Genomic DNA, 25,959 nt, shown 5'->3' with positions numbered 1-25,959 from the left:
GCGGCTGCCTCTTTCTCCCATCGACCGACATGGCGGCCAGCGACAGAACGAGCACCAGAGAGCTCGAAGATGCCTTTGTGAAAATCACTTTTGAGGACGACTTTTCTCCTCCTCGCGACAAGGGCACGGACCCGCTGTACGATATATGGGTTGACCAGGGTGAGCACTGTCGCCTCGTACTCAATGGCATGGGCTCAGGTATCTCCAGCATCGGCGAAGTTCCACGATCCAGGGAGCTTTGGGTACGCGCAGAGCATTGTCTAGCCTTGACCGCATATACTCAGTCCTCACAGCGCACGCACTCTGCGCAAGCTATACCCGAGCCATTCCGTCGTCTTGTTCACAGACGGGGCGAACATCGGATTCCTGGGCTTTCCTGGAGCGCTCATCAAGCCTGTGTCCCCGCCCGAGCTCATCACGTCGCTGGCATTCGTTCCTTTTGCCCGCCGCGCAGCTGCGCAGGTACCTGGCCGGCTCGTCGACCAGGTTAAGTTTGGCTCGTTCAGCGTAGCGTGGGATGTACGTCTTTCGATCACGATCGCTGTCCGTCTCTCACAGACACAACGACCTCGATAGAAATACGACTTCTTGCTGTACATCGTCAAGGTGTGTCTTGTGGCTCACAAATTTGCATTTGGCCTCACTGCCTCCATCAGTACCCTCAAGGCTTTGGCGAGGTAACTCAGCATTATCTTCTGCATGAAGGCCCTGAAGACCCGGTGCGCGCACTACTTTTGGCTGCGGGAGCCTGGAAGAATCAGTTGCACTCAGAGGTCCTTATTTTCAACAACGGGATGTGGACCAAAAACCATGAACTGTGGCAGGAAATCCAAAAGGCCGACTGGGACGACGTAATTCTAAAGCAAGAATTCAAAGACGCGATGAGGAAGGACATAAACGGTTTCTTCGACTCTGAAGATCTGTTCAAGTCACTGGCGATCCCTTGGAAGGTAGCGCTCTTTCATTCACCTCGGACGATACTAAACTGACCTGGTCACACATAGCGTGGGATTATCATGCATGGTCCTCCAGGTATACTCGCAATTCCTTTTTGTTTTTTCTTGCTTAACCGCTTATAGGTAACGGCAAGACAATCAGTCTGAAAGCCGTCATGAAAGAATGTGACGCGAAGAACTTCGCGCCGCTTTACGTTAAATCCTTCCAGAGCTGGATGGGGGAAGAAATGTCCATGGCCACCGTCTTCGCCAAGGCCAGGGAGATGACTCCCTGCGTACTCGTTCTCGAAGACCTGGACTCACTCATCAACGACAAGAACCGCTCGTTCTTCCTGAACCAGCTTGACGGGCTCGAGAGCAACGATGGGCTGCTCGTGATCGGCACGACCAACCACCTCGACAAGCTCGACCCTGCGCTGAGCGGACGGCCGAGTAGATTTGATCGTAAATAGTACGTGGTCTCTGCCCGTTCCCACGAGTCCAGTTCTAAGCCGATTTTGCTGCAGTCCGTTTGACGATCCTGATGAGGACGAGCGAGCCCTGTATGCCAGGTATTGGCAGGACAAGCTGCGTAGCAACAAGAGCATAGAATTCCCAGACAGCCTCGTCGACGAAGTCGTCGCGATGACGGCAAAATTCAGTTTTGCCTATTTGAAGGAGGCGTTGTGCGTCCAATTCCCCTCCTGTCGTCCATCTGAGCCGTGGCTAACCTTCCAACAGCGTTTCGTCGCTCGTCATTCTCGCAGGGCTGGACGGCACCAGCAAGCCTCCCTTTGCCGAGGTGCTTAAATCTCAAATCAAGTCCCTCCGGAGTCAGCTCGACAACGGCCTGAGGTCCGCTTCCTCCCCTAGTAAGATCGCATCCGCATCCGTCCCGATGGGTAGCCGGTTCGGCGAACGCGGGTTCCGTCTACCTGGATTTTCAGACGCCAGCAGGATCTGGGATTTAGGTGTAGGCGACCCAAGGCTCTCCATGCCCGGGGGAATGCCCCACAGGGAAACGGCACATACTATAGGCAGAGGAGCTGGAGAGCCAGTAAGTTTGGGTGGGACCAGCTTTGGACGATCGTTCATCTCTTGATTCGTGCAAATTGTTCTATAATGCTTTGCCCTGGCTATCTGCACTTGTTGCGTGTATTATCACATACTATCCCAGGAGTCTCCAGTGTATAACAATCATTTTGAAATTAGCGAATCGAATGAGGGATTGCACGCCATTCAGGGCTTAGCTGAGTCGCTTGGCTCAGAAGTACATACATCAATGATTCGTTAAATGCAGATAGCAAGGGTAAGATGCCATACAACAAAGCGTTTATTTTACACAAGCAACGATTTCAACTGGCAAGACCACACTATGCTGCCTTCCCCGAGTCTTCCTTCAGACTTACGATACGATTCAACACAACATAGTCATCGGCCCTCCTCCCAGGCGCAGCTCCGCTAGCTTCCTCCAGACACGCAAGCCGAGAGTCCTTGTCCACAGCGAAATAAGCCACCCGCAGACCCTGGAATCGGATGCATTCCTTCCCTACAAGCTGCTCACTTGTCGCTTTCGGTGTATCGTCTCCGGCGACTGCCGGTGCAGTCGTTTGTGCGGACGCTTCCACTGCCTTGTCCGTCCGTGCCTTACTTTCCCTGCGAGCGTCCTCATACGCGCGCTTCGCCAGGTCCCAGAACCCAACCTCCACCATCGCGCCCTTGACGATTTCCAGGCTGTTCGGGTTAATGTCCGCGCGCCAGTCTGGCTCGACGGCAGCCGGGTTGTCGCTCTTAAATAGTTGGTAAAACACGCGCGCCTCATCGACGCGCACGGGGCTCCCGGACGGCGCGTGCTCTGCCACCCACTGGATGAACGCCTTCGGCTTCTTGGGCGCGCCCGCACCGTTCTCGAGACGGCAGACTAGCTCGAGCACCTCGCCCGTGGCTGCGTCCGTCTTGTACGACGTGCAGGTGACCGGGTGCGGCGCCTGGAAGAGCCCGACGGTCTTCCCGGGCGCGAGCCGGAAGTAGTCCTTGGAGTCTTCCAGCCGGAAGTCGTCCGCGTCGATGTAGATCGTGCGCGTGAACGGGACCTTGGACGTGCCCAGCTCCGGCACCTTTGGATGGAGCGGCTTCTCGAGCCACAGAACGTAGTCCTCGGGCAGGTTCTCGATCGTGACTTTGAGCGGGCGCATGACCATGAGCAGCCGTGGTGCGGTGTTCTCGAGGTACTGTCGCACGGTCTGCTCGAACCGCACGGCCTGGATTTGCGTGGTGGCCGTGGACACACCAAGTGCGCTGACGAACGACAGGATCGCACCGGGAGGCACGCCGCGTCGGCGGAGTGCGATGACGGTGTACAGACGTGGGTCATCCCAATCGAGGACATGTTTTTCCTTCACAAGTTGGAGAATTTTCCGTTTCGACGTGATAGTGCCGGTGACATTTAGGCGGCCGTACTCGGATTGACGCGGCTTGTAGACTTCGAGAGCGTCACACAACCATTCGTAAGACTCTCGTGATGGTATAAACTCCACGGTACACAGCGAGTGTCTGCGATGGATGACATGAGTCACTAATTGTGTGATGCAGTCAAATGGCGTACGTAATGTTTTCAAAGCTATCACACAAACAGTGCGTGAAGTCGTAAGTGGGATAAATCTTCCACTTGTCATGTGTCCGATGATGAGGTGCGTTTAGCACGCGATATGCGACCAGGTCCCACATCATAGTGTTGCCGGACTCCAAATCTTGTTTCATTCGCAGAATTGCCTGACCGGGCTGGTACGCGCCGTCCTTCATTTTCGTAAACTCAGCAAGCGATTCTGCTACCGGTCTTGTCCGATGCGTGCACGCCTTGCGAGGCCCTCGCTCATCTCCCCCGCGGTTGGCATAGATCTCATCGCCTATATTCATATAAACGACTGGAGTGCACCGGGTTGAATAGACTTACCAGTACAGTGGCATACGTATGCTTTGTCCCTGCGGATGAGTTCTACAGCCAACTCGTACAGTTGATCGAAATAATCGCTTGAATATGTGATCTTCCACGGCTCATATCCCAACCATCTGATCGTCTCCAGGATACTCTCGAAATACCTCCCTTCTTCTGCCTCGGGATTTGTGTCATCAAATCGAAGGTAGCAGCGGCCACCATGGTGCTGTGCATAGCCAAAATTGACGAAAATCGCCTTGGAATGCCCTATGTGCAAAAACCCGTTAGGCTCTGGTGGAAACCGTGTGTGAACAAGCCCTCCAGTTGCAGTAATATGCCGTTCACGGAGGTGGGAATGTATCTGAGGGTTATCGCCGACTTTGTGAAGTCGGCCCAGGAACCCTTCTGTGAAGATGGTTTTAGAAGAGGATGCAGGGGCTTCAGCTTTTACTGGAGTTGGAGTTTTGGCAGAAGCATCCTTGACTTCCTATAATTTTACGTCAATAGAGCTTTTGTGGACACTTGAATATCAGATCACTTTTCCCTTGCCTTTCGCAGCTTCCTTGGGTCCAAATTTCTCCGTGAAAGCGCGTTCAACTGCGTTCTTCAGATCTAAGGGATTCGCCCATCGTAGCTCTGTGCTCTTGAGGCTCCCGATAATCGCGCCTAGGTTTGACCATCCCGACGCGGCACTGGACGCGACATACTCCACGACCCGAGCGGATAGCTGCTCTGCAGTAATAGTGAAGCCTGCCGGATCATGTCAATGACGCTCTCAAGTAAACCATAAGCAGCGACGCACCTACACCGCACTGCGCGTTGAAGTCATTTTTATCAATCGGAAGCGAATGGACTTCCAGGTACTTAGCCGCCACTGCAGATTACAATAGCTATTATGTTTCGTCTTTTCAGTAGCCATGGGTATTACTGACGCACCAGATACTTGGTCTGTGCTCTTCAGTCGTCCATCCAAGATCGCGTGCACAGCATACTCTCGTTCGGCCTCACCCAGCTTGCCACCCTGAATGGCTAAGCTTGCGAGCAGCACCGCCTGTTTCTCCTCCAAATGTTTCTCAATGAGTCCATTACGCTCGATGATATCTTTGAGTGTGGCAGCACTCTTGGGGCTTTTGGCGGCCTCCGCGGCCTTGGATGGGGTGAGGCCGATGGACTTGAAGAGGGTAACAAGGTCAGCGGTATCGTCTGCCTTTGCAGACATCTTCGGAAAGTCTAATGAAAGTTGAGAAAGCTTGGGGTATGGAGGATTTATACAGCTATGACTCGTACAGTGACTCGAGAGTGGCGACTTTTGAGATCGATACAGAACGATCTGGCCATGCGATTAGATAAGATTGCATCTGCCCTGCAATCTCCGCGTCTGCGGTTGCGGTCTTGATCCGCTCCTTGCAGTCTGGTCGTGAGCTCAGGCTATTCGGCCTCTAGTAGCCGTTACCACTATCTGAACGCGCCGCTATGCCTCCTCGAAGACGACCTCAATTTACTCAGGAAAGCATCGACCAGCAGTTGCAACAAATCCATCTCCTTGATCAATCCTCTACGTCAGAGAACCTCGAGCAACTGGGGCCCATCATTAAGCAGATTCATACCAATAGGCAACAAGATGCATACCTCCGAACTCTCCAGACGCTCATTGAATCCAAGGACGCAGAAATTGAGACTATATGCAGTGACAATTACCAAGAATTCATTAGCTCGGTGTCCACCCTCTTCTCCGTCAAATCCTATACTACGAATCTGCGCGACACGATCACCAGTCTCGATGCAGGAGTAGAACAAGTCGGCCGCGGGCTCGTCGAAAAGAAACGGGCCTTGCTACAGTCCAAAAAGACCGCAGCCAATTTGGACGAGGGCATTGATACCCTTCAGGCGTGTCTGCGCGTGTTGGATGTCGTGAACCGGGTAGGAGAGATGATCAGAGAGGGCAAGTATTGGAGTGCTTTACGGGTTTGTTCTTCTTGCTGCATTTATGTCTCTCGTAGAGTTGAATCAAGACCTTCGCGTAGTCTCTAGAAGACATTGAGAATATGCCACCGACATCATTATCGCAGACCCCGCTCTTGCAACATTTGCTGTCCTCTTTACCATCATTACGCGGTCAGATTAAGGACGCTGTGACAGCATCCGTCAAGCAGTGGCTCCTTGACGTCAGAAACGCCAGCTCTCAAGTTGGAGGACTTGCGCTAGATGCAATGGAATCACGTACCAGGAAATGGAGAAGTAGGAGAGAGAAAGATCCTCTGCTCAAGCTGAGTCGTGTCGGCAGCGCTGTCGAGATTGTTACCAACGAGAAGACAGAATGTATGCTCTATCCCATACCCTTGGTTTCTAAGCCTTGTTAAGTTATGGTTTCAGACAATGTTTTGGACAACGAGCATCTTTACGTGGACTTCAAGCCTTTATACGAATGTATTCATATATACAGTGCACTGGATTCCCTTGATGAAATTCGCAGATCCTATCAAGCAGACCGAAAGGTGAGTACATGTCCGTCTATCCCGAGAATGTATTGAAGAACCACACAGGCCCAATCAGATCTCATTCTCCCCGATATACTGCCATTATCATCTTTACCTCAAGTCACTCAGGAGATCGTAGGATTCTTCATTATCGAGACGCATGTACTGAACACGACAGGGAGCTTCCGGTCTCAGCGCGATGTTGAGGATCTCTGGGATGCTCTTATGAGACGTGTTGGTATGTCAGTCGACAACGCCCTCAGGAATGAGAACGACGCAGATGCGTTTCTGGCTGTGAAGGAATGTCTACTTAGTTTCATCATGACCTTGGAAGTATGTCATGGATTTTTTTATGTCACTTTTGAGCCCCATTGACGCGCCCAAACAGTCGTACTCTTATTCTACTGAAACCCTGCATTCCTTCATTCTGCACCTATTCGAGCGCTATGTAGCAATATTGGAACGAAAATTCGCGCAGCGCTTTGAATCGGTTCGTCTTGGTATTGCCATATGTGACTGAGCAGCCCTGCTGATTTTTATGTTAGATTGTCTCACAGGATGACTGTCTGCCGATGTACGTAGAAACTACGGCAGAGCGAGACGGTGTATTGAACACAGTTTGGCTCAACCTGGACGAGCGCCAACAATTAGCCACGTATGGAGGATACATCTTATCATCATTGTGTCTAGACCAACTGACGAGGGACATGCCAATACAGGGCTACATTGCCTCTCGCTCTCCCATGGTCGCAAAGTTTTTATTTGTGCTGTCAAGATGTCAGTCGTTTATGTCCCACTATAATGCCTGCAACTAATCCCTCCTTAGGTTCGCAATTTCGTACAAAATTTCTACCAATTTTTAGAAGGTGTTTCACAACATCATCGAAACATCGATGACCTCTTAAGCCGGGTAATTTTGATCGTATGTAATTCAGTGGCCATTGCTCAATCGCCCCTAGTCACTAGATACCATACTTTCCAAATATATCAGCGAAAACATCACACGACGCGCTCAAAAGACCTCTAACCTCTCACAGATTGCTCAACTCGTCACCAACCTCGAGCATTTCGTAGTTTCTTGCTCTGAATTAGAGCGGTCACTAACGAACATCCGGTTCGTTACTCTCAGTGTTGTGTGACACCGTCTACCGCTGACTCGACTATTTTTTTTGAAAGCTCGTCTCAACGGGGAGGCACCATTCGACTTAACGCAGCCACATCGTTTTCTTCGGCGCTCACACGTACGCTTTCTCGCGTCTCCGCCTCAATATCCTCGAAACTCGATGACTTCTTTGGATTGTCTGAGTACGACTGGACGCCCGCCAGACGCGCTCAGTCGCCCAGCATGTATCTGATCGAGTTGATCAACTGGCTGACCACGGTGGTCGATTCATTGATCATAAAAGACGCATACAAGGACGAAGCTTACAGAGGAGCGGCGAATTACATCGCAGAATGCTTCGTGGTATGTAACATCAGTTCTATAAACCCACATTTCGCGTGGTAAATACCTAGCCCAGGATTTCTTGACGGGTCGCAACGTTCCCATGCTGAGCGAAAATGCCATCGCAAATCTCGTCCTCGATATCGACTTCCTCGAAGATGAGTTTAAGCGCAGCGGACACGCGCATCTTAATGCATCGTTCCTTGAATTGCGCTTGGTGCGTAAAAGATATTTCTAGCCTACAAGATATTAACACATCCTTCCATTGCAGATGTCAACCATTGTCTTAGAGGACCAGGTACAGCAGTACCTCATCCCTGCGGTGCGTCAAGCTTCTTACTCAGTCGTGCGGCCGAAACGCCTCCAAAATCTGCTGGAGAAACTGGCAAGATTCGGCGCTGAGCGCAGAGACGTCCCGTCGCGAGAACGAGGCGAGAGGCGGAGAAAAGAAGCAGAGGCCATTGGTAGACTATTCCCAGGAGAAGGTCGATGATTGTACTTCACGGCAACTATTATGTCACCACCAACGCGTATCATGTACTTAGATGAGCACATGCTGTGCCATGCACTTTATCATACCCAACCCGGACAGCTTTTTGGATAACCCCAGAGGGGCGAATTGTAGATATAAAAGTCAAAGAAAGCGAGGAAAGCCGAGCTGTATGGGACAGGAACTAAAATTACCAAAGCCAGTAGAGACGCTGATGGCGGTACGCGGTCGTGAATTTGAGCATGGACGATACGGCGAACAGTAAGTCTTCATATCGTAAGGATCGTGACACGTGCGACGACAGCGTCGAGGGAAAACCCAAGAGCGAAAAATGAAAATTGATTACACCCGCCGCTTGATGTTGACGCTCAACCACTCGAGACCTTCGTAGAGACCATCACCGCTAGTTGCGCATGCCGCCTGTAAATGAGTCAGAAAATGAATATGCTTCCGGCGGCAGCAAGCAGTAGACACAAACCTGAATGAACCACGTCCTCTGTCTAAGGCCATGAAGACCGAGCTTGTCGGTAATCTCAGCGGCACTCATCGCATTTGGCAAGTCCTGCTTGTTAGCGAAAACGAGCAGAAGGGCATCCCGAAGTTCATCCTCGTTGAGCATCCTCTGCAACTCCTCTCGCGCCTCGGAGACACGTTCCCGATCATTGGAGTCAACTACGAAAATGATTCCTTGGGTGTTTTGGAAATCTGACAGTTGACATGTGAGCTAAATAAAGTCACCAATATGATACGTGGCCACGAACAATGCCTCCAGAGAGGACGAATCTTGTCCTGTCCTCCGACATCCCAGACAGTGAACGAAATGTTCTTGTACTCGACAGTCTCGACATTAAAACCTATGACGATGATGAGTGACACTGGCGGCTCCAACGAAAGTCAGGTCGACCGACCGATAGTGGGGATCGTGGTCACGATCTCGCCCAGCTTCAACTTGTACAGAATGGTTGTTTTTCCGGCTGCGTCCAGCCCAACCTTGATCATTTATGAGTGGCCATGCATTGAGATAGTCGAGCTTATGTTACATACCATCAATATACCTGCACGTAGTCGGGCATTCAGTCAGCGCGCGACGTTTGCTAGAGATTGTCGAAACTCACGCATTTCTTTCTTGCCAAAAAGGCCAGAGAGAAGACGGGAGACCGAAAGACCCATGATTTAGATTCGAAAGGCGAAATGAGGAGAGAACGGGAGGAAGACGTGGTCTTGGACGTATGGGCGTTGAGAGCGACTTGCGCGCTGGAAGTAGGTGCGTGTAAGAGCTAAGCGAGCGAGTTCAAGCTCCGATACATCGCGTGGCGCTGTCAGTGGTTTCGTGTCGCTTGCCAAATGATCACTGACTCCACTGCGCCTGACTGAATCACCGACAACGCAGCAGGATAATTGGCAACCATATCCGTCTGGGCGAACGCGCAGCTACAATTTCGCCTTGCCGCTTCGTAAACCTCATTTTCGAACCGACTCAGCTGTCGAGAGGTATAAAGCGCCATTCAGCTCGGTAATTGCCGACTCGGGTGCACCGCTCTGATTCTGCACGCCTGCGCTTACTCGTTGACGTGGGTGTCGTATCGGAAGCCGTATCACCTTCAAAATACGCGCAAGTGCAATATGGGGATTCTAAATTTTACATCACGCACCGGTTGTTGGCGGTGTAAAGCTTGAAGTGTCGGAGTCGTAATGTCGCGCTGCTGAGATCCAATTAGAATTTGGCAGGTGCGTATTGCCTTATGCAGGACATCACATGATTGAAGCGCGTCTGTCCTCGATCGCGGCCACTCTCACTGGCTTCACCAGGTCCCAAGTCTTTGGAGGCTATGATTACTTTTACTCCGCTTTCTGGCGCAGCACGGTCTGAACACACGGTGCCTCTGGCCTACTTATTACAAGTGGACGATGTCCGCATTCTCCTAGACTGTGGATCGCCTGACTGGTGCCCAGAGCCGTCCTCGTCAAAGTCAGAGAGCTCAGAACCGTCGCAACATTGGCAGACCTATTGCGAGGCATTGAAAGAGTGAGTACTCAAAGTACGGGAACTCGGAGGTGCTCCGCGGTAGACAACCCGACATGCTTTAGAATTTGATTCTTATTGAAGGAAAGCGCATGTCTCTGATTACCTTCGTTGCTGACTGCTTCTGGCAGATGTGCTCCGACCGTAGACCTCGTTCTACTGTCCCATGGTGACCTCGCACACACAGGACTGTATCCTTATGCCTATGCGCATTGGAATTTAACTGCGCCCGCGTACACGACCCTTCCAGTACAAGCCATGGCCCGTATTGCCGCTATGGAGGACATCGAGAGCATACGAGACGAGCAGGATTTCAATAGCCAAATGCAGGCTCAGAATCAATTGGAAATGGATGCGAACTCTGGTTCCCCCATGACCGACGACGTCCCCGAGTCTGTCACCAAGCCTCGGACGGGCACATATATAGCAACCATCCAGGACGTCAATGAGGCGTTTGATTCGATGAACGTTCTACGGTACTCTCAACCATGTCATCTTCAGGGTATGTAAATCACATCTTTGCCGATCGAACTCGTTTATCGTCTTCGCAGGAAAATGTCAGGGCTTGACAATCATTCCGTTCAATGCGGGGCACACTCTGGGTGGTACCATTTGGAAAATTCGTTCACCTACGGCAGGCACAATTTTATATGCTGTTGATATGAATCACACGCGTGAACGTCATCTCGACGGGACAGTTCTTGTACGACAAGCTTCTGCTGGTGGTGGGATCTTCGAGAGTCTCGCACGCCCGGATTTACTTATCACCGACGCTGAACGCGCAAACGTTACTACTGCGCGGCGCAAGGACCGAGATGCCGCACTCCTCGGTGTGTTTCATTGCGTGTCTTCGTTGGATTCGGTCAATTTACATATACTCACGCAGACTGTGTCACCGCCACTTTGACATCACGAAACTCCTTGCTGCTGCCATGCGATGCGAGCACACGTGTGCTTGAATTATTGGTATTGCTCGATCAACATTGGAATTATTCTCGGTTGAAGTTTCCTATTTGCCTTCTGTCTCGGACCGGTCGCGAGATGCTCACATTTGTGCGCAGCATGATGGAGTGGCTTGGAGGAACTGTCAGCAAAGAGGATGTAGGTGAAGAGGCGACAGGAGGTCAAGGAAAGGGAAATAAGCGTAGGCGGGATGAGGATGGCGATGAAGAAGCTCTCGGGGCGTTTGCACTTCGCTTCCGGTCAGTATATTCTTCACATATATCTGGTTTGATATTCGCCGTGATTGACGTCAGAAGTTTTGCAGGCATCTTGAGTTCTTCCCAAATCCTCAGGCTCTTCTCCACACGTATTCCTCGAAAGACCCCAAGTTGATCCTTGCCGTCCCCGCCTCTCTTTCGCATGGTCCTTCTCGGGTACTGTTTACCGAGTTTGCGGAAACTCCAGACAATGTCGTACTACTGACTGGTCGTGGTGAAGAAGGCACGCTCGGGCGGATTCTGTTTGACCGATGGAATAATGCGCAGAGAGACGATGTGAAATGGGATCGCGGGAGGATCGGGAGCAATGTCATGCTGGATGGTATCCTGCACCTTGAGGTTTGTATCTCGTATATCTACATCATGCAGGATGCTTAACTGGCGTCTCACTTCCAGATACATTCGAAAGTGCCGCTGCAAGGCACAGAACTCGAAGAATTCTTGCAAAAACAGCGTATAGCACAAGAAAAAGAAGCTGCGCAGAAAGCTGCACAAGCTCGGACGGAGCGAATGCTTGAAGCTGACGAAGGCGAAGATGAGAGTGATTCCGATTCTGATGCAGACTCCGATTCAGAGAATGAAGTGGAGAAAACCCTTGAGGGGGATATCATGGACACTAGGGAAGACTCTGTTGGACAAATAGTTCCTTCGACCAAACAGCTGCGGCGAAAGGGTGCGAAAGCAAACATGGCGGATAGTGGAGACTGGGCTTTCGGGCTCGATTCGGACGAACCGATGAGAGCGTTGTCATTTGATATTTATCTGAAGGGCAATGTTGCGCGTACCACATCCTTCTTCAAGAGTGCGGAGGGACAATCACAACGTTTTCGTATGTTCCCCTATGTGGAAAAGAAAAGGCGTGTCGATGAGTACGGCGAGACCGTGGACGTCGGCATGTGGCTTCGCAAAGGCAAGGTGCTTGAGGAGGACGCAGAGAGTGAGGAGACGAAGGAGCTGAGGAGAAAAGCTGAGGAGGAAGCAAAGGTACATTTGCTTCCATTCCTGCCTCGAGGTTGCTCATGAATCAATTGTTCAGAAAGTACCAGTTGAACTGCCATCGAAGTTCATTACGACTGAAGTGGACGTTCAATTGGCTTGTCGATTGTTTTTTGTAGATCTAGAAGGATTGAACGATGGACGAGCGGTGAAGACCATTGTTCCCCAGGTCAATCCGAGGAAGATGGTATGAATGGTTCATTTGACGCGCATCTATGTTCGTATTCTGTGACCCATGCTTACATTGCTTATTTAGATTGTTGTACACGCACCATCTAACTATACCGATGCTCTTATAGAGAGCTGCTCTAACATCCGAGCCATGACGAAAGACATATACGCACCAGCACAGGGAGAATGTATACAGATTGGACAACACACCAACAGCTTCTCGATATCGCTAAGCGACGAACTCTTGACTTCACTCAAGATGTCTCAGGTCAGTCTCAAATTTGGTCAATTCATTCCATTTCTCAAAGACGCGAACAAATAGTTCGAGGACAACGAGGTTGGCTACGTTACGGGCCGTATAGCAAGCCTTGCCAGCTCCACTATTCCAGTGTTAGAACCAGTCTCCTTCACGTCGGCGCAATTTGAAGCCAAGTCTCGCAAGTCGCTTCAAAGTCGCATGCTCGGATCTCGTCCGACCCTTACTCTACCCCAGTCGACGATGATCGGTGAGCTTAAGCTGACAGCACTGAAATCGCGGCTTGCTACAGTGGGCGTGCATGCGGAACTCATCGGCGAGGGAGTTCTGATATGTGGCGCAGCAGCGAAGAAGGGTGGTAGTGGAGAGTCATTGGAGGATTCCGTTACGGTGAAAAAGATGACTCGTGGGAGAGTCGAGTTGGAAGGCTCGGTGTCGGACATATATTACACTGTGAGGAAAGAGATTTACAACCTACATGCCCTTGTTGCAGCATAATTGTACTGAATTATTCTAGTATTATATGTTATATAAACAAATATGTAAACTCTGGGCACCTGTTAGGTTGTGAAGGAACAAACCAGGAGTGGATGTGGTCATAGCAGTTAGATCTAGATAAGAATCTGCGGCAGGAGGTTGTTTGGCAACAGCCTCTGATCCTAACAATGAAATTGCCTTTTGGGGATGGCTATCCGGCCCGGTCGCTCGATTTACTTGATACAGCTCGCCTATGTGGTTTGCGCGGTGACTCATCTGAACGTTACTACCACCTATCAGCAAGATGCCTGCGACAACAGTGCATTTCGATGTCATGTAAGACGTCTTCATCAGATTTCTCGGCAGGCTGACTTGGCGATGTCTCAGCCTGTTTGACATGGATGGCACACTGGTAGACTCGACTGCCGGTGTAGTGGGTGCATGGGAGCTGTTCAAACAGAAGTATCCGGGCCTAGATGTCACTGCGGTTCTAAGTTGTGAGTTTCTTCCTCAACCTCGCATGCTTGTCAAGCCCAACATTCGCATGGTTAGCATCCCATGGTGTGCGTACAGTAGAAAACCTACGTATACACTGCGGGATTGAAGACCCGGAGGAACAAGAGGTAACGAATGAAGGTTGGATTGGACAGAAATAAGGCGTACTCATATATTTCTATTTGCGCTTTTAGAGAGAAGCGACGCGCTTCGAGAATGCAATTGTCTCTGAATCCACCAAGAATGGTCGTGAAGGCATTATCATGCTGCCTGGCGTCCGCGAGATTATGCAGGAGGTGAATTGATCCCCATGTTCATGGCGACAGATTATAAATCTGTGCAACTTCAGCTAGAGCCATTTGCGAAGCATCCGAATCCTAGATGGGCGATCTGTACTTCAGCCACAAGAACATATGCCAGTGCAGCGCTCAAGAAAGCTTCTATTCCTGTTCCCGATGCCTTTGTGGTCTCAGAGGATGTCACCAAAGGCAAACCCGAGTACGTACCTGTCAGCTGAACGAATTCCAGCGTCTTCATTGAAGTTTATGACCGCAAAGACCTGATCCATACCTCCTGGGTGCCAAGAAGTGTGGAGTCGACCCTTCTCGTTGTTTGGTAGTCGAGGACGCTCCGGCGGGCGTACGAAGCGGAAAGGCAGCAGGTTGCAAGACACTGGCATTGCTCACGTCACATAGCCGTGCCCAAGTGGAGGCCGCTGCCCCAGACTTCATCGTGAAGGACTTGTCATGGTAAGCGTACTCCTGCCTACACAGGAAATCCTGTCTGATGTCGGTTTAGTGTCACAATGAAGAAGACAGAAGACGGAGTAGAGGTCACAATCAACACAGACAATTAAATGTTTTTAGAAGAATGCGGGGTAGGGATAAGACTAGAAGATAGTGTTATATGATAGAGACAACCGTGTGAACATATTTTTAGTTGGTTTTGGTGTAAAGTTCAAGTGGCCTTCGAAACCCTGTCATCGATGTGAGCTGCGCGTTAACTGGAGAGCTCGCATTCTTACCGCCAACACCAATCATTCCTAGATGCTCAACCGTCTCAAACCCAATATCCAGAAGTAGCCTTTCAAAATCCGCTGGGCGCAACTTCAGGTTGTTTCCTGTCTCTTTGAGCCTCTATAGGGAATCAGCATTGAGCGTAAGGAGCAAGGCCAGCGAGATGAATATCACGAACACTATCCATCCTTTTGGCTTTCGCATAAGTATCCCACTCCTGGGGTTCAAGAACAAATTTGCCTCCAGGCTTTAAGACAGAGTATACGCGGCGAAGAAAACGCAACAATCCATCATCTCCATTGTTCAAATGAATCCACTTCGATATGGAGAGACTGGCTCAGCCAAGGTCGACAGAAATGAGAACAGAATATCAGCGGCTAGTGCATGCTTCCAAAACACACAAACTCACGCGAGGACAACATCATAGAGAGCTGCATCCTCCGGTATCTCGTTCGCGACCCAGTCCGCTTGACGGAACGTGACGTTGTGCGGAAATTGGCCAGCAGTCGCCGTCACATGTGGGATTGGAAGAGGACCAAACATGTGTTCACAGGATGCGGGGAAGTAATCTGTTACTGCTAGGGGATGTGTTTTCGTCTCTACGGAATGGCCTGGTTCGTGACTGTGCATCTGTTCGTCGGGTATAGAATCGGTACCATTACTTGAGGTATTCGTTGCAGGGCCCTGAAGACTCCATACATGGCGTCTTCGTTTCCAGGCAGCTCTAATCAGAGTGTCGTCAATGTCCACGCCAACGACTTTCCTCGCGCCTTTAGACTGCGCTTACTCCCCATCAGTACTACACATTATAATGCATATCCTAGGGTTGCAGAGATTTCTTACCAATCTCACAAGTTACCCAGCCCTCGTTACAACCCACATCAAGGACGTCCGCTCCATTGAAGAGAGATGAGGGCAGGGTCGCTAGCCTAGGGTCCTGCACATGCGGACGCTTTGTGTAGTACCTATAACACCATTCATCTTCTAGTCAATATTACCATATATCTATGAAAATGACGACGTGCCCATAATAATTTCCGTGTACTGGTTGATTGCTTGACAATGACATGGGAAGACAGTCTCGCCGCTCAATCTCGCAGAGTGGCGGGGAGCATGGCATTGGCATGAGATCATGGAGGACAAACCACGTGTCCGCGACTCATCTGCCATTGGCCACCGATAATTACCAGTAGAAAGAGCCAGCCAGACATGTGAGTTAGAAACAGATGGTATCTCTATAGTGCTTAGATACAAGTAGTGCGCGTGATACAGTACGGCTATGGTAAAGCGATAGTCATGCAGCACGACAAGCAGGATTAAGCGAACATTTATAAGGTACGGATATACGCTCGCCCTGGGTCACCCAAACATACTCTGCAATCACTGAGCTACGAAAGTGGTCAGTATTCGGCAGGTTCCTCGTCTTCGGGAGTGTCAGCGCCGACTTCCTCATAATCTTTTTCCAATGCAGCAAGGTCTTCACGCGCCTCCGAGAACTCGCCCTGAAAGTGTGTTGAGCAAAACATAGCACGAGATAGGCCTCTTTATCGCAGCTCACCTCTTCCATACCTTCACCTACGTACCAATGCACAAAGGCGCGCTTAGAGTACATGAGGTCAAATTTGTAATCTGCATCCACTTATCAGTCCGAAAGCATCAAATCATGCCGTAACAAGCACTCACCTAAGCGGCTCCAAGCCGCAGAAATGGCGGTGGTGCTATTGTATTATTGTGTTAGCTTCATCTACTGGGCAGGGGTATGACACGTACTTAGAAAGCATGCACAAGCTGCGAGTGTTCTGCGCTAAGTCGCCCCCAGGAACAGTAGCAGCGGGCTCGCTGCAAATGCCCAGCTACTCGAGTTACATGGGGATTAGTCCCAGAAGATGAGAATGGTATCGCGAACCTTGAATGCAGTTTTGCACCAATCGACAAATTGAATGGTCTTCTTCGTTTTCACAGTGCTGATGGCGGCTTGTACAACCTTGGGGACGACATCACCACGGTAGAGAAGTGCACATGCCATGTATTTGCCCTCTTTGGGGTCACACTTAACCATCTGGTTACCTGTCTCAAAGCAAGAGAACGTCATGTCTGCCACTGAGTTTTGCTCATGGCTAGCCTTCTCCGCAGAGATAAGCGGTGCATAGGTTGCGACAGGAAAATGGATACGAGGGAACGGCACAAGGTTCGTTTGGAACTCGTTAAGATCGACGTTGAGAGAACCACCAAAACGAATTGAAGCAGTAATTGAGGATACCACTTGAGCAATGAGCCTGTTCAAGTTAGGGAAGCTCGGCCGTGCAACGCCTAACTTGGTTTTGCAAATATCATAGATGGCCTCGTTGTCCACCTTATGATGTTTATTAGTCATCAATCAATGCTTACCTCGACAGATGGGATGCCAACGCACCATGAACGAGCAGTCGCAGTACTCTAGCGTCGCATGGGTTGTGAGCACCGAATTGTAGGGCTCAACAACAGAGCTTGACAGCTGCGGGGCAGGGTAGACACAGAATTCTAACTTTGATTTTTTCCCATAATCTGCGGCAAGATGCTCAAGGAGCAGAGCACCCAAACCGGAGCCAGTTCCTCCACCGAATGAGTGGAAGACGAAGAAACCCTGAAGACCGGAACAATTATCTGCGAGACGGCGAATCTTGTCCATGACTGGATCAATGATTTCTTTCCCGACCGTATAATGTCCGCGAGCATCTACGCATCACCATTATAGAGATGCAGACCGTGAATGGACAACTACACACAGTTGTTCGCAGCATCCTCTTTTCCAGTGATCATGCCCTCGGGATGGAAGAGCGCCTTGTAAGGACCGGTCTTCACTTCATCTATGACCCCAGGTTCAAGGTCGATGTAAAGCGAGCGCGGAACATGTTTCCCTGATCCAGTTTCAGCAAAGAATGTCGAAGGATCACTGTCTGGTTTATGTGCGCCATCGAGGAAACGACCGTCAGGCTATGGAATGCATGAGTGTCACAGGTTGATAATAAAGTGAGACCTGACGTACACTCATGCCATGTTCCAGCGTGTATAATTCCCCTATATGACCACGTCGACGACCCAAAATCAACAACGCATACTCATACTGGATCAAACCAGTACTCACAACATGCATTACCGATTTGTACACCAGCCTGACCGACATGGAGGGAAATGACTTCACGCATACTGCACGGTGATGACCGATTGACGCAGACCCGTTTTAAGGAATTCAACGGTGCAAATTCCTGGAAGCGGTTGCGGATAAGCGCTCATCACATGTCACATATTCAAACATCACACCATCCCAATACAGCGCTAGCACAATTAACGCACCGCACTCCGCCCGTGGCAAAAATCCCTTCAAACAATGCGCATTGCTAAGGCTACCTCCGGAGATTATTTTAATGTAAGAGTGGTATAGTCGCAAATGCCCGAATCAGAGGACAAGCTGGGGATATCGTAACGTGAACATCATAGTAACGGGGAAGGGATGAACGTGACTCGACGAAAAGAATACCACAAAAAGGTGAATCAACGCGTCTAGTACTCGCCAACCTCCTCCACATCCGCTGAGTCGATTCCGACTTCCTCATAATCCTTCTCAAGAGCAGCAAGGTCTTCTCGCGCCTCAGAGAATTCACCCTCCTCCATACCCTCGCCGACATACCAGTGAACAAAAGCACGCTTCGAATAGAGGAGATCGAACTTGTGGTCGAGACGACTCCAAGCTGTCGAGATTGCAGTAGTGTTCGACAACATGCATAGGCTTCGCGTGACCTTTGCGAGGTCGCCTCCGGGGATGTGTGCAGGAGGCTCATTGCAAATACCAAGCTTGAAGCCAGTTGGGCACCAGTCAACGAACTGGATGGTCCGCTTTGTCTTAATGATGCCAACGGCCGCATTGACATCCTTAGGAACAACGTCGCCGCGGTAGAGAAGTGCGCACGCCACTGCAATGTGTGCTCAATAACCCTGACGAAGTCAATGTATGATAGCCACTTACTGTATTTGCCTTCCCGTGGGTCGCACTTGACCATCTGGTTGCCGGTCTCAAAGCAAGAGAACGTCATGTCGGCGACAGAGTTCTGCTCATGGTGAGCTTTCTCGGCAGAGATGATGGGCGCAAACGTGGCGAGAGGGAAGTGAATACGAGGGAAGCTGTTTTTCGAAGCGTTATGTTGCGAGCTTTATGTCGTAGTGCACAGAACTCACGGGACCAAGTTTGTCTGGAACTCGTTCAGGTCGACGTTCAGAGAGCCATCAAAGCGAAGCGAAGCGGTGATGGAGGAAACGACTTGAGCAATCAATCTGTTCAAGTTTGTGAAGCTTGGTGACGTGATGTTGAGTCTCTTCTTGCAAATGTCGTAAATTGCTTCGTTGTCAACCTATCGATAACTAAGTAAACGTGGAAGGCGATGCGCTGGACATGTCTTACCATGAATGAGCAGTCAGAATGCTCAAGCGTAGTATGCGTCGTCAATACGGAGTTGTAAGGCTCAACAACAGAGTTTGCCATCGTAGGTGCAGGGTAGACACTGAACTCGAGCTTGGATTTCTTGCCGTAATCCGTGGAAAGACGCTCCAGGACAAGGGCACCGAAACCAGAGCCAGTGCCTCCACCGAAGGAGTGGAAGACGAAGAAGCCTTGCAGACCATTGCAGTTATCGGCCAACCGACGAACCTTGTCCATAACGGTGTCGATTTGCTCCTTACCAATGGTATAGTGACCACGGGCATCTAACAATAATAAATATCAGGAACAGACATGACACGTCACGCAAGGAAAACACTTACAGTTACTCGCCGCATCCTCCTTACCAGTAACAAGAGTCTCAGGGTGGAAAAGACTCCTGTACGTTCCACTCCGAACCTCATCAATAACATTGGGCTCTAGGTCCACATACAGGGACCGCGGCACGTGCTTCCCCGAGGAAGTCTCCGAGAAGAAAGTGCTGAAACCATCATCGTGAGCGGACGGCGAGCCTTCGACGAGACGACCGTCGGGCTTGGGAAATTATCAGACTCCGGAATGTAAGACACATAGACGCTTTACGACTTACACTGAGACCATGTTCAACGGTGTACAGTTCCCCTAAAGCAGATTATCAGTAATCCAGCCCTCTCGCAGCGCGTGCGCGTCACAGAAAAAACACGATGACACGTCACCGTCCTCGCGATAACGCGAAAACGCGCGAAAGTAGGCCAGAGACTTACAGCAGGCGTTACCAATCTGAACACCAGCCTGACCAACGTGGACGGAGATGACTTCACGCATTTTACCAAAGTTACGAGAAAAAGTCTATAGATATGTCAGTTTTCGCTGCCAGCAAACGCGTAAATCCACCCACACGGAGCGTATATGTGGTGAAGGAGAGAGGTCGACAAAGACACGCACGAGGCGCGAGGGCGAAGGGTTAAGAAAGGCAACAGCAATGACTAATCCTTTCTCACGGAACAACGTGGCATTTGCCGCTCGTGATCCGTGCACTATAGACTGCGAACTTCTAACCAGGACCTTGTTTTCTACCCTCCTCTAGTGGTTCTAGCAGGATATAACTACGGAGTGTATATCAGAAGGATGGCTTTGTTACACTCAAATCTACATATGAAAAACAAGCTGCTGGGAATTACGGTTTACATCACTGCTCTAGTAGCACGCAAGTGTGCTCGGCGCGCTGCATCAGAACGCGCAGAAAGTCACGGTAACAACATAATATATGATGAACGATACGTATATCAGTCCAGTCCGAATGGTCCAAGAATAACCTCCACATTCCGTCCAATTACACAGCAATTACACAACAGAAAACTTTACGACGAGTCCGTCTGCTTGGGTGTATCTTGCGATCGTCCAGAGCGGAAAGTGTTCCCAGTCGCGCGCAGTGCAGATGCCGCCTGTTCCTTGCCATGCGCCGCCTTCATAGCAGCTTTCTTAGAACTTTTGCGCATGAAATACCTATGAAAGGCCGCCATCAGTCATATCCAATGAAAGAATGCAGTATAATCGTACGCACAGCACAATTGATTGCCAGATACTGACACCGTGTATAGGCAGACCACGTGTACGAACCTGCTGCTCAGAGGCTGATTGCTGCGGCGCTTTCGTAGGATGATCTTCCCGATCGAAGGCGGCGCGGATCAAGTCTGAGGATTTTAACTTGGGAATCATCCTGTGCGTTCTAGGTGCAGTGTGGTAGATATGTTTCTTCAGAAGAGCGACTGCCTCACGCTACGAGAAAATGTCAAACATCGGGATGATAGTATTACACCAACTGAACCCACCGTATCCCTCCTCCCAGCAATGGCGCTCGCAGGCGGGGACTCACCTCCGAGATCAAGAGGTCCTAGAGTAGCTCTAGTTTCAGTAGGATCAAGAAGAGACATTCGATTACGTACCCCATCGTCTATCTTGCTCGATACGTCCGAATACACCTGACGCAAGTGAGGTATGGCTCGTGGTTCTTTCAGGCGGCTGAGGTCTTGTGGGGTTATGGCGGAGACTTCCTTGGTCTAGCGCATGCTGTAATAGTCGTTGCGCTTTGCGCTCGTATCGACGCCTGCGAACTATGACCTTATGCGCTGCGCGCTTGTACTTCTTGTCCCAGTGTTCTTGCCCAATTAGCCATCGCTTGACAGGTGCCTCCTTGATGATCCCAATCTCTTGTGGCTCGAGTCGCAAAGCCTCGATTTCTTCTTTAGGTTCCATCGACCTGACTTGACCAAATATATCCACTCGTTCTCTGATCATGATGACGCGCGGAATATCCTGTTACAAGTCGGGAAGGTAGGACTTTCCCCTCAGGTCTGGTATTGGAAGTTGCTTACTTTTCCGGAAGGACTAGAACCATTTGTCACCTCTTCAGTACCACATGGGGCTTGCTCTGCTTCGCCCTTTTCGACCTCTTCTTTCGCTTTCTCCTCATTACGCTTGAAGTGTTCGGCGCCGCTATGTAAACTGGAGACAGGATCCATTTCTTTCGTGTTTTTCTCGCCGCTCTCTACTGGATGACGTGCTTCCGGCCAAATGCAGTAATTCTCCTCTTCGGAATCAATATCCAAAAGGTCATCGGGAGGGATGTGCAACTCTGGAAAAGGATTCCGGTCCAGATGATCGATGGACTGAGTCGTGACGTGCCTGACGAATTGGGCTATGGACCTGTACGCATATTTTGCCTGGACTTCATGAAAATTCTGAAGAGCCTGATTTTCAAACGCAATGACTTACACATTGTGTGAACGTAAACACTGTTAGAACATGACACATCCCTGGTGGATAGCAGAATGAGGATGAGGCGTTACCATTTTTAAGAATTGGTGCTCTACCATCATAGATTTGAAGGTGGACCTAGTGCGAAACATTAGCGCATCGCACAGTCCGAACTTGTAGTCAACCTACTTTGGTGGGCGTCTGGAACTTTTCTGCGTTATCCTTCTGTCTATGACCCTCTCGAATAGTACCTTCTCTTGCTGGATATTCTTTGGGGTGGGCAGCCTTATGAGCGATATATATTATCTCGTCTCGAAGGAGCTCCCCGTCACCACCTAAGATATACAACGGGCACAAGTTACCAAGGGAGCTCTGCAGTGCAGGGGAAACAAGGGGATGCGTGAGTTGTCTTCGTCGATGTCAACATATCTTCACATAATATATATGCTACAAGACTCACTCATTGGTCGCATAGAGCTGGATTTGTGACCGAAGCTCCAGGGGTCTGGAATTGGGATCTTCCATGAGAACTTTCGGGGGCTTGGGTTGCCAAAAATCAATAGCAGCGTCGTAGTTGGGATCACTCTGAATGTTATTTGCCTGTGTTGCCTCGGAAGACTCTCCATTCGTACTGTGACTACTATCGAGCATCAGTTCATGAAACTGCCCAAAAAATCGTCTCTTACCAAAGCTTGGCGTCGGGTGTGGAAGAAACCGGTGCGTCAGACCCATCGGGACCAGATTCCTCAAACATTTCTTGCTGACTTCCGATCTTTTCCGCATGCTCCGATATATCTCCAGAACTTACAACGTTTCCTGATTTAATGCCCTCCTCCAAGCGCGCTTCAACTTCACTAGTCATGCGTTCATCGCTTGGTTGCAGTACATCCGCATGCCCGGGCTTGGGAGGTGGATTCGTCGATGTTGGCATAACACGGGTGCGTCCACCTTCCGAAAGAGCATGGATGGGCCAAGTGGGGGAATGTTTATGAATGAAACCGTGAGGGGGAATTATATCCTGAACCAGAGCCAGTGTGAGTAATTGATTGATGCACTTGAAGCCCAACTCACTGTAGCTGTGTTTGTCATGACACTAGGAAAACTGTGTGTAAGATCTACCCAAGGGCTGATTAAGACGGCGCCAGCGGGGAGAGGAAGCCCCAGGTCTCTCAATACGGTAAGTGCCGATAAACATAGGCCAGCTCCAGCAGAATCTCCAGCAAACACGATCTTCGATGGGGCAATAGGCTTATGGACAGCATCGGGGGGAGGCTCTAAGAGATAAAAATCTGCAAAAAGAGTCAAAACTTAACATGATGTCCACAAAGGGACACAGAACTGACAAGATGCTAGAACGTCTTGGAGTGGACATGGCCATGGGTACTGGGGAGCTTTCCTGTAGACAAGCGTCAAATATACGAGGCAGCCGAGTAATGTACGCGTACCGATAATTGACCGCAAAAGCTCGGCCCTTGATTAACCGCGCTTTTGTGGAAGATTGAGCGTAGAACGAGTGGTGGGAGACATCACACGCGCTTACCATAGCGGATAACCTGGTACCTATGGGTATCTAAAGCACAGGCTACGTTTAGATTATGACGTTACTGATGAATACAAGAGCGCACTTATCGACCCCCAAAAATATGCACCTGTATGCGTACATTTCAGCAGAAAATCACGACTGGAAACTAACAACTAACCTCCATGAACGTACAGCTACGAATAAAAGACGTGAGTGACGCTGGTCCTGGCAACAGGGGCGACTTGCCATAACCGTGTCCAAGTGATCCATACGCGAGATATCTTTGTCTATCTCATTCAACTTTTGTCCTCGAGAGCTATGCGTATGTCCGTGTGACAAGAATTTCCTCTCGGTAATCCACTCTGCGTCTATCCCATCCAATCCTCTTATTTGCCACCAACGCTCACCACCAACAACCCGCTTTAGCTCGTCTGGACTGAACCAGTCTTTCAACACGTCAGCTGCTCGATTGCACGAAGTTAGCGGGATCCGAACTGCTGCAACAACAGCCCAGGGAGGTGAAGGGACATGGGTATTCGTGCTAAAACACATTGAAGCCACAGCGTCAGCGTCTGAAAATGATACGAAGAGGAGGGCATACAAGTTTTGTAATGATTCGACCGTGTTATGCGTGCCCAGTTTGATGAACGCTTGAACGATATGGAAGGCCCTTGACGGTCGTCAGTGGCGGTAAAGTACAGAAAGAGGGTGAGAGCATACTCGTCGAAAAAGATGTCATCTGTTGCCTCTTCTTCGGAGTCTCCGTCCTTCCACTTATGACCCTTTTTCCTTCCATGCTTCAAGAATGTTTTCAAGACGACTGCATGCATTTCTGTGGTCAGCCAAAAAGAGCAGGTGCGTCGCGAATACCCACCAGGGGTGATGTGTATGGCAGCGGAAATGGTGTTGACGCCCATAGCTGGCGGTGAGCATAGAACAAACACAAATGGTCAGAGGGTCAAGGAGGCTGAAGGAGAAGAGCTGGACTGTGACTTCAATTGGAGCGAGTGGCTGCTCCAGTGCGCGTTCAGCGCTCTAAACACGTGCATCTACCATGACGTCGTCACCAGCAGACGCGATCGAAACCACAAACGCCACTCCCAAGACCAGATTAGGAAGGTAAAGTAGTTCAAATTCTTCGCAACCAGACAAGAGACTACTGTTACAAAGGGGCCAAGTCAGAGCATTGCGAAGAAGTAGATGAAAGAGCAGGGATAACAGGTAGCAGATGCAGGCACTCTATGGTTGAACGTACAAGTACATGGCAAACTCGATCTAAGTCTTCCGGAACCGAATACTGATACACGAACGGTCGTGGTAACAATGAGTGACGCCGATAAGAGAGGCTCGGGAAGTCTTGATGTGCAGAAAGGGGTCATCGCGCATGCTTCATATTCTTTGGGTTTTTAGAGAACGTTCAATCCGCTGCCGCCATTTCACGTAGATGCCCTCGCTCGGCGAGGGTGCATATCGACATAGCTCGAAAAGGACGAGCTGTTCCTAAACACAGGCATAAGATGCATGCAGAGCACATAGGCAACCCTATTTACCGTGAATCCAGGATTAATCCAGATTTGCTCACGTGCTGCTTCGACGTCAGCAATTGCCCGGGATCATATGAACGAGGCAACCTACTCTGGCGGATTACGTCGAGAGCTTCCATGGGAGGAATTCTTCTAGAGTACATCACTGGGGATTACAAAATGAGCAAAGTCCGATGGTGACATAACAGCGTGTTCTCACAGTACGCCGCGATCACAGCGGCACTCCGAGAGATGCCCATGACACAATGGACAAGCACATTCCCCCCATGTCCGAGGGCGTTGTGAATGAAATGGCATGCGGCGGGCAAGTGAATTAATAGGTCTGCGTGGTCAACATCTTCCACTGGAATGCGAAGGTGTTGAAACCCGGACGCGGGGTTATCGGCGGGAATGGGTTCGGTCCCGAGAGATACGATGTGCGTGATGCGGCGGTCCGACAATGTCCGGGGTGCTATCGCGGAATCGAGTCTGTCCAGGTAACATAGCGACCGGTCAGGCCTATATATCTTCGGGTCCCTGACAACGATAAGGTTACTCACGCTCCGAGGAACAGCCTCCCTTCATGACCGGCGATCGTGTTGATATTCCTCCAGCTTGAGCTCATCTTGGCGGAAGCCGTGCTGTGAGTCGGAATGTCGCACTATCCATGGTGCTTCTTGCCGTAGGGTTTTGTAGGACCCCTCTCCATGACGGTTGCAAGTGACCACCGGCGCGTTATGCATAGCTGCAATCGCTGGATGAGCTGCTCCGA

General features: G+C 50.2%; 10 protein-coding genes across 10 annotated transcripts; 4 read left to right on the top strand and 6 right to left on the bottom strand.

Moving 5' to 3' along the window:
• Positions 1-29: 29 nt before the first annotated feature.
• FIBRA_07805 (uncharacterized protein) lies at positions 30-2,037 on the top strand (the record flags this gene model as incomplete). Its single annotated transcript, XM_012329471.1, has 9 exons — positions 30-159; positions 209-242; positions 294-519; positions 577-606; positions 657-950; positions 1,005-1,032; positions 1,080-1,407; positions 1,463-1,621; positions 1,677-2,037. The coding sequence occupies 9 exons, from the start codon at positions 30-32 to the stop codon at positions 2,035-2,037; spliced, it is 1,590 nt and encodes a 529-aa protein (XP_012184861.1).
• A 271-nt stretch (positions 2,038-2,308) lies between these two features.
• On the bottom strand, positions 2,309-5,089 carry FIBRA_07804 (uncharacterized protein; the record flags this gene model as incomplete). Its single annotated transcript, XM_012329470.1, has 6 exons — positions 2,309-3,488; positions 3,541-3,841; positions 3,889-4,357; positions 4,409-4,620; positions 4,673-4,744; positions 4,807-5,089. The coding sequence occupies 6 exons, from the start codon at positions 5,087-5,089 to the stop codon at positions 2,309-2,311; spliced, it is 2,517 nt and encodes an 838-aa protein (XP_012184860.1).
• A 254-nt stretch (positions 5,090-5,343) lies between these two features.
• Positions 5,344-8,284, top strand: FIBRA_07803 (uncharacterized protein; the record flags this gene model as incomplete). The annotated part of the gene is made up of 12 exons (XM_012329469.1): positions 5,344-5,835; positions 5,895-6,189; positions 6,244-6,365; positions 6,414-6,680; positions 6,736-6,837; positions 6,893-7,002; positions 7,067-7,124; positions 7,174-7,257; positions 7,307-7,461; positions 7,524-7,812; positions 7,868-8,008; positions 8,063-8,284. 12 exons carry the CDS (start codon positions 5,344-5,346, stop codon positions 8,282-8,284), a joined length of 2,337 nt encoding a protein of 778 aa, XP_012184859.1.
• A 339-nt stretch (positions 8,285-8,623) lies between these two features.
• On the bottom strand, positions 8,624-9,451 carry FIBRA_07802 (uncharacterized protein; the record flags this gene model as incomplete). Its single annotated transcript, XM_012329468.1, has 6 exons — positions 8,624-8,701; positions 8,760-8,986; positions 9,043-9,135; positions 9,190-9,271; positions 9,326-9,336; positions 9,397-9,451. 6 exons carry the CDS (start codon positions 9,449-9,451, stop codon positions 8,624-8,626), a joined length of 546 nt encoding a protein of 181 aa, XP_012184858.1.
• Positions 9,452-10,562: 1,111 nt separating this feature from the next.
• On the top strand, positions 10,563-13,445 carry FIBRA_07801 (uncharacterized protein; the record flags this gene model as incomplete). Its single annotated transcript, XM_012329467.1, has 8 exons — positions 10,563-10,806; positions 10,856-11,134; positions 11,191-11,506; positions 11,572-11,863; positions 11,921-12,508; positions 12,561-12,707; positions 12,777-12,959; positions 13,014-13,445. 8 exons carry the CDS (start codon positions 10,563-10,565, stop codon positions 13,443-13,445), a joined length of 2,481 nt encoding a protein of 826 aa, XP_012184857.1.
• Positions 13,446-13,728: 283 nt separating this feature from the next.
• FIBRA_07800 (uncharacterized protein) lies at positions 13,729-14,775 on the top strand (the record flags this gene model as incomplete). Its single annotated transcript, XM_012329466.1, has 7 exons — positions 13,729-13,760; positions 13,812-13,921; positions 13,977-14,047; positions 14,114-14,215; positions 14,269-14,417; positions 14,477-14,668; positions 14,718-14,775. The coding sequence occupies 7 exons, from the start codon at positions 13,729-13,731 to the stop codon at positions 14,773-14,775; spliced, it is 714 nt and encodes a 237-aa protein (XP_012184856.1).
• Positions 14,776-14,854: 79 nt separating this feature from the next.
• On the bottom strand, positions 14,855-15,478 carry FIBRA_07799 (uncharacterized protein; the record flags this gene model as incomplete). Its single annotated transcript, XM_012329465.1, has 4 exons — positions 14,855-14,895; positions 14,944-15,055; positions 15,114-15,267; positions 15,345-15,478. 4 exons carry the CDS (start codon positions 15,476-15,478, stop codon positions 14,855-14,857), a joined length of 441 nt encoding a protein of 146 aa, XP_012184855.1.
• An 857-nt stretch (positions 15,479-16,335) lies between these two features.
• Positions 16,336-18,098, bottom strand: FIBRA_07798 (uncharacterized protein; the record flags this gene model as incomplete). The annotated part of the gene is made up of 8 exons (XM_012329464.1): positions 16,336-16,437; positions 16,494-16,564; positions 16,619-16,653; positions 16,706-16,788; positions 16,842-17,288; positions 17,349-17,650; positions 17,701-17,908; positions 17,961-18,098. The coding sequence occupies 8 exons, from the start codon at positions 18,096-18,098 to the stop codon at positions 16,336-16,338; spliced, it is 1,386 nt and encodes a 461-aa protein (XP_012184854.1).
• A 377-nt stretch (positions 18,099-18,475) lies between these two features.
• Positions 18,476-24,581, bottom strand: FIBRA_07797 (uncharacterized protein; the record flags this gene model as incomplete). Its single annotated transcript, XM_012329463.1, has 26 exons — positions 18,476-18,885; positions 18,939-19,093; positions 19,148-19,320; positions 19,371-19,672; positions 19,730-19,940; positions 19,996-20,027; positions 20,150-20,234; positions 20,286-20,468; positions 21,006-21,164; positions 21,218-21,279; positions 21,332-21,701; positions 21,761-22,108; positions 22,161-22,280; positions 22,332-22,551; positions 22,603-22,779; positions 22,829-23,160; positions 23,214-23,431; positions 23,486-23,538; positions 23,588-23,627; positions 23,683-23,712; positions 23,768-23,791; positions 23,843-23,858; positions 23,917-24,205; positions 24,266-24,334; positions 24,385-24,484; positions 24,539-24,581. The coding sequence occupies 26 exons, from the start codon at positions 24,579-24,581 to the stop codon at positions 18,476-18,478; spliced, it is 4,221 nt and encodes a 1,406-aa protein (XP_012184853.1).
• Positions 24,582-25,053: 472 nt separating this feature from the next.
• Positions 25,054-25,812, bottom strand: FIBRA_07796 (uncharacterized protein; the record flags this gene model as incomplete). The annotated part of the gene is made up of 5 exons (XM_012329462.1): positions 25,054-25,164; positions 25,215-25,249; positions 25,300-25,353; positions 25,408-25,676; positions 25,748-25,812. The coding sequence occupies 5 exons, from the start codon at positions 25,810-25,812 to the stop codon at positions 25,054-25,056; spliced, it is 534 nt and encodes a 177-aa protein (XP_012184852.1).
• Positions 25,813-25,959: the final 147 nt, after the last annotated feature.

The sequence above is a fragment of the Fibroporia radiculosa genome (assembly GCF_000313525.1).
Source record: "Fibroporia radiculosa TFFH 294 genomic supercontigs, scaffold16192, whole genome shotgun sequence".
In the NCBI taxonomy this organism is placed as follows: Eukaryota; Fungi; Basidiomycota; class Agaricomycetes; order Polyporales; family Fibroporiaceae; genus Fibroporia; species Fibroporia radiculosa.
Note: the sequence above shows the minus strand (reverse complement) of the source record. Positions and strands in the feature narration are given on the sequence as shown.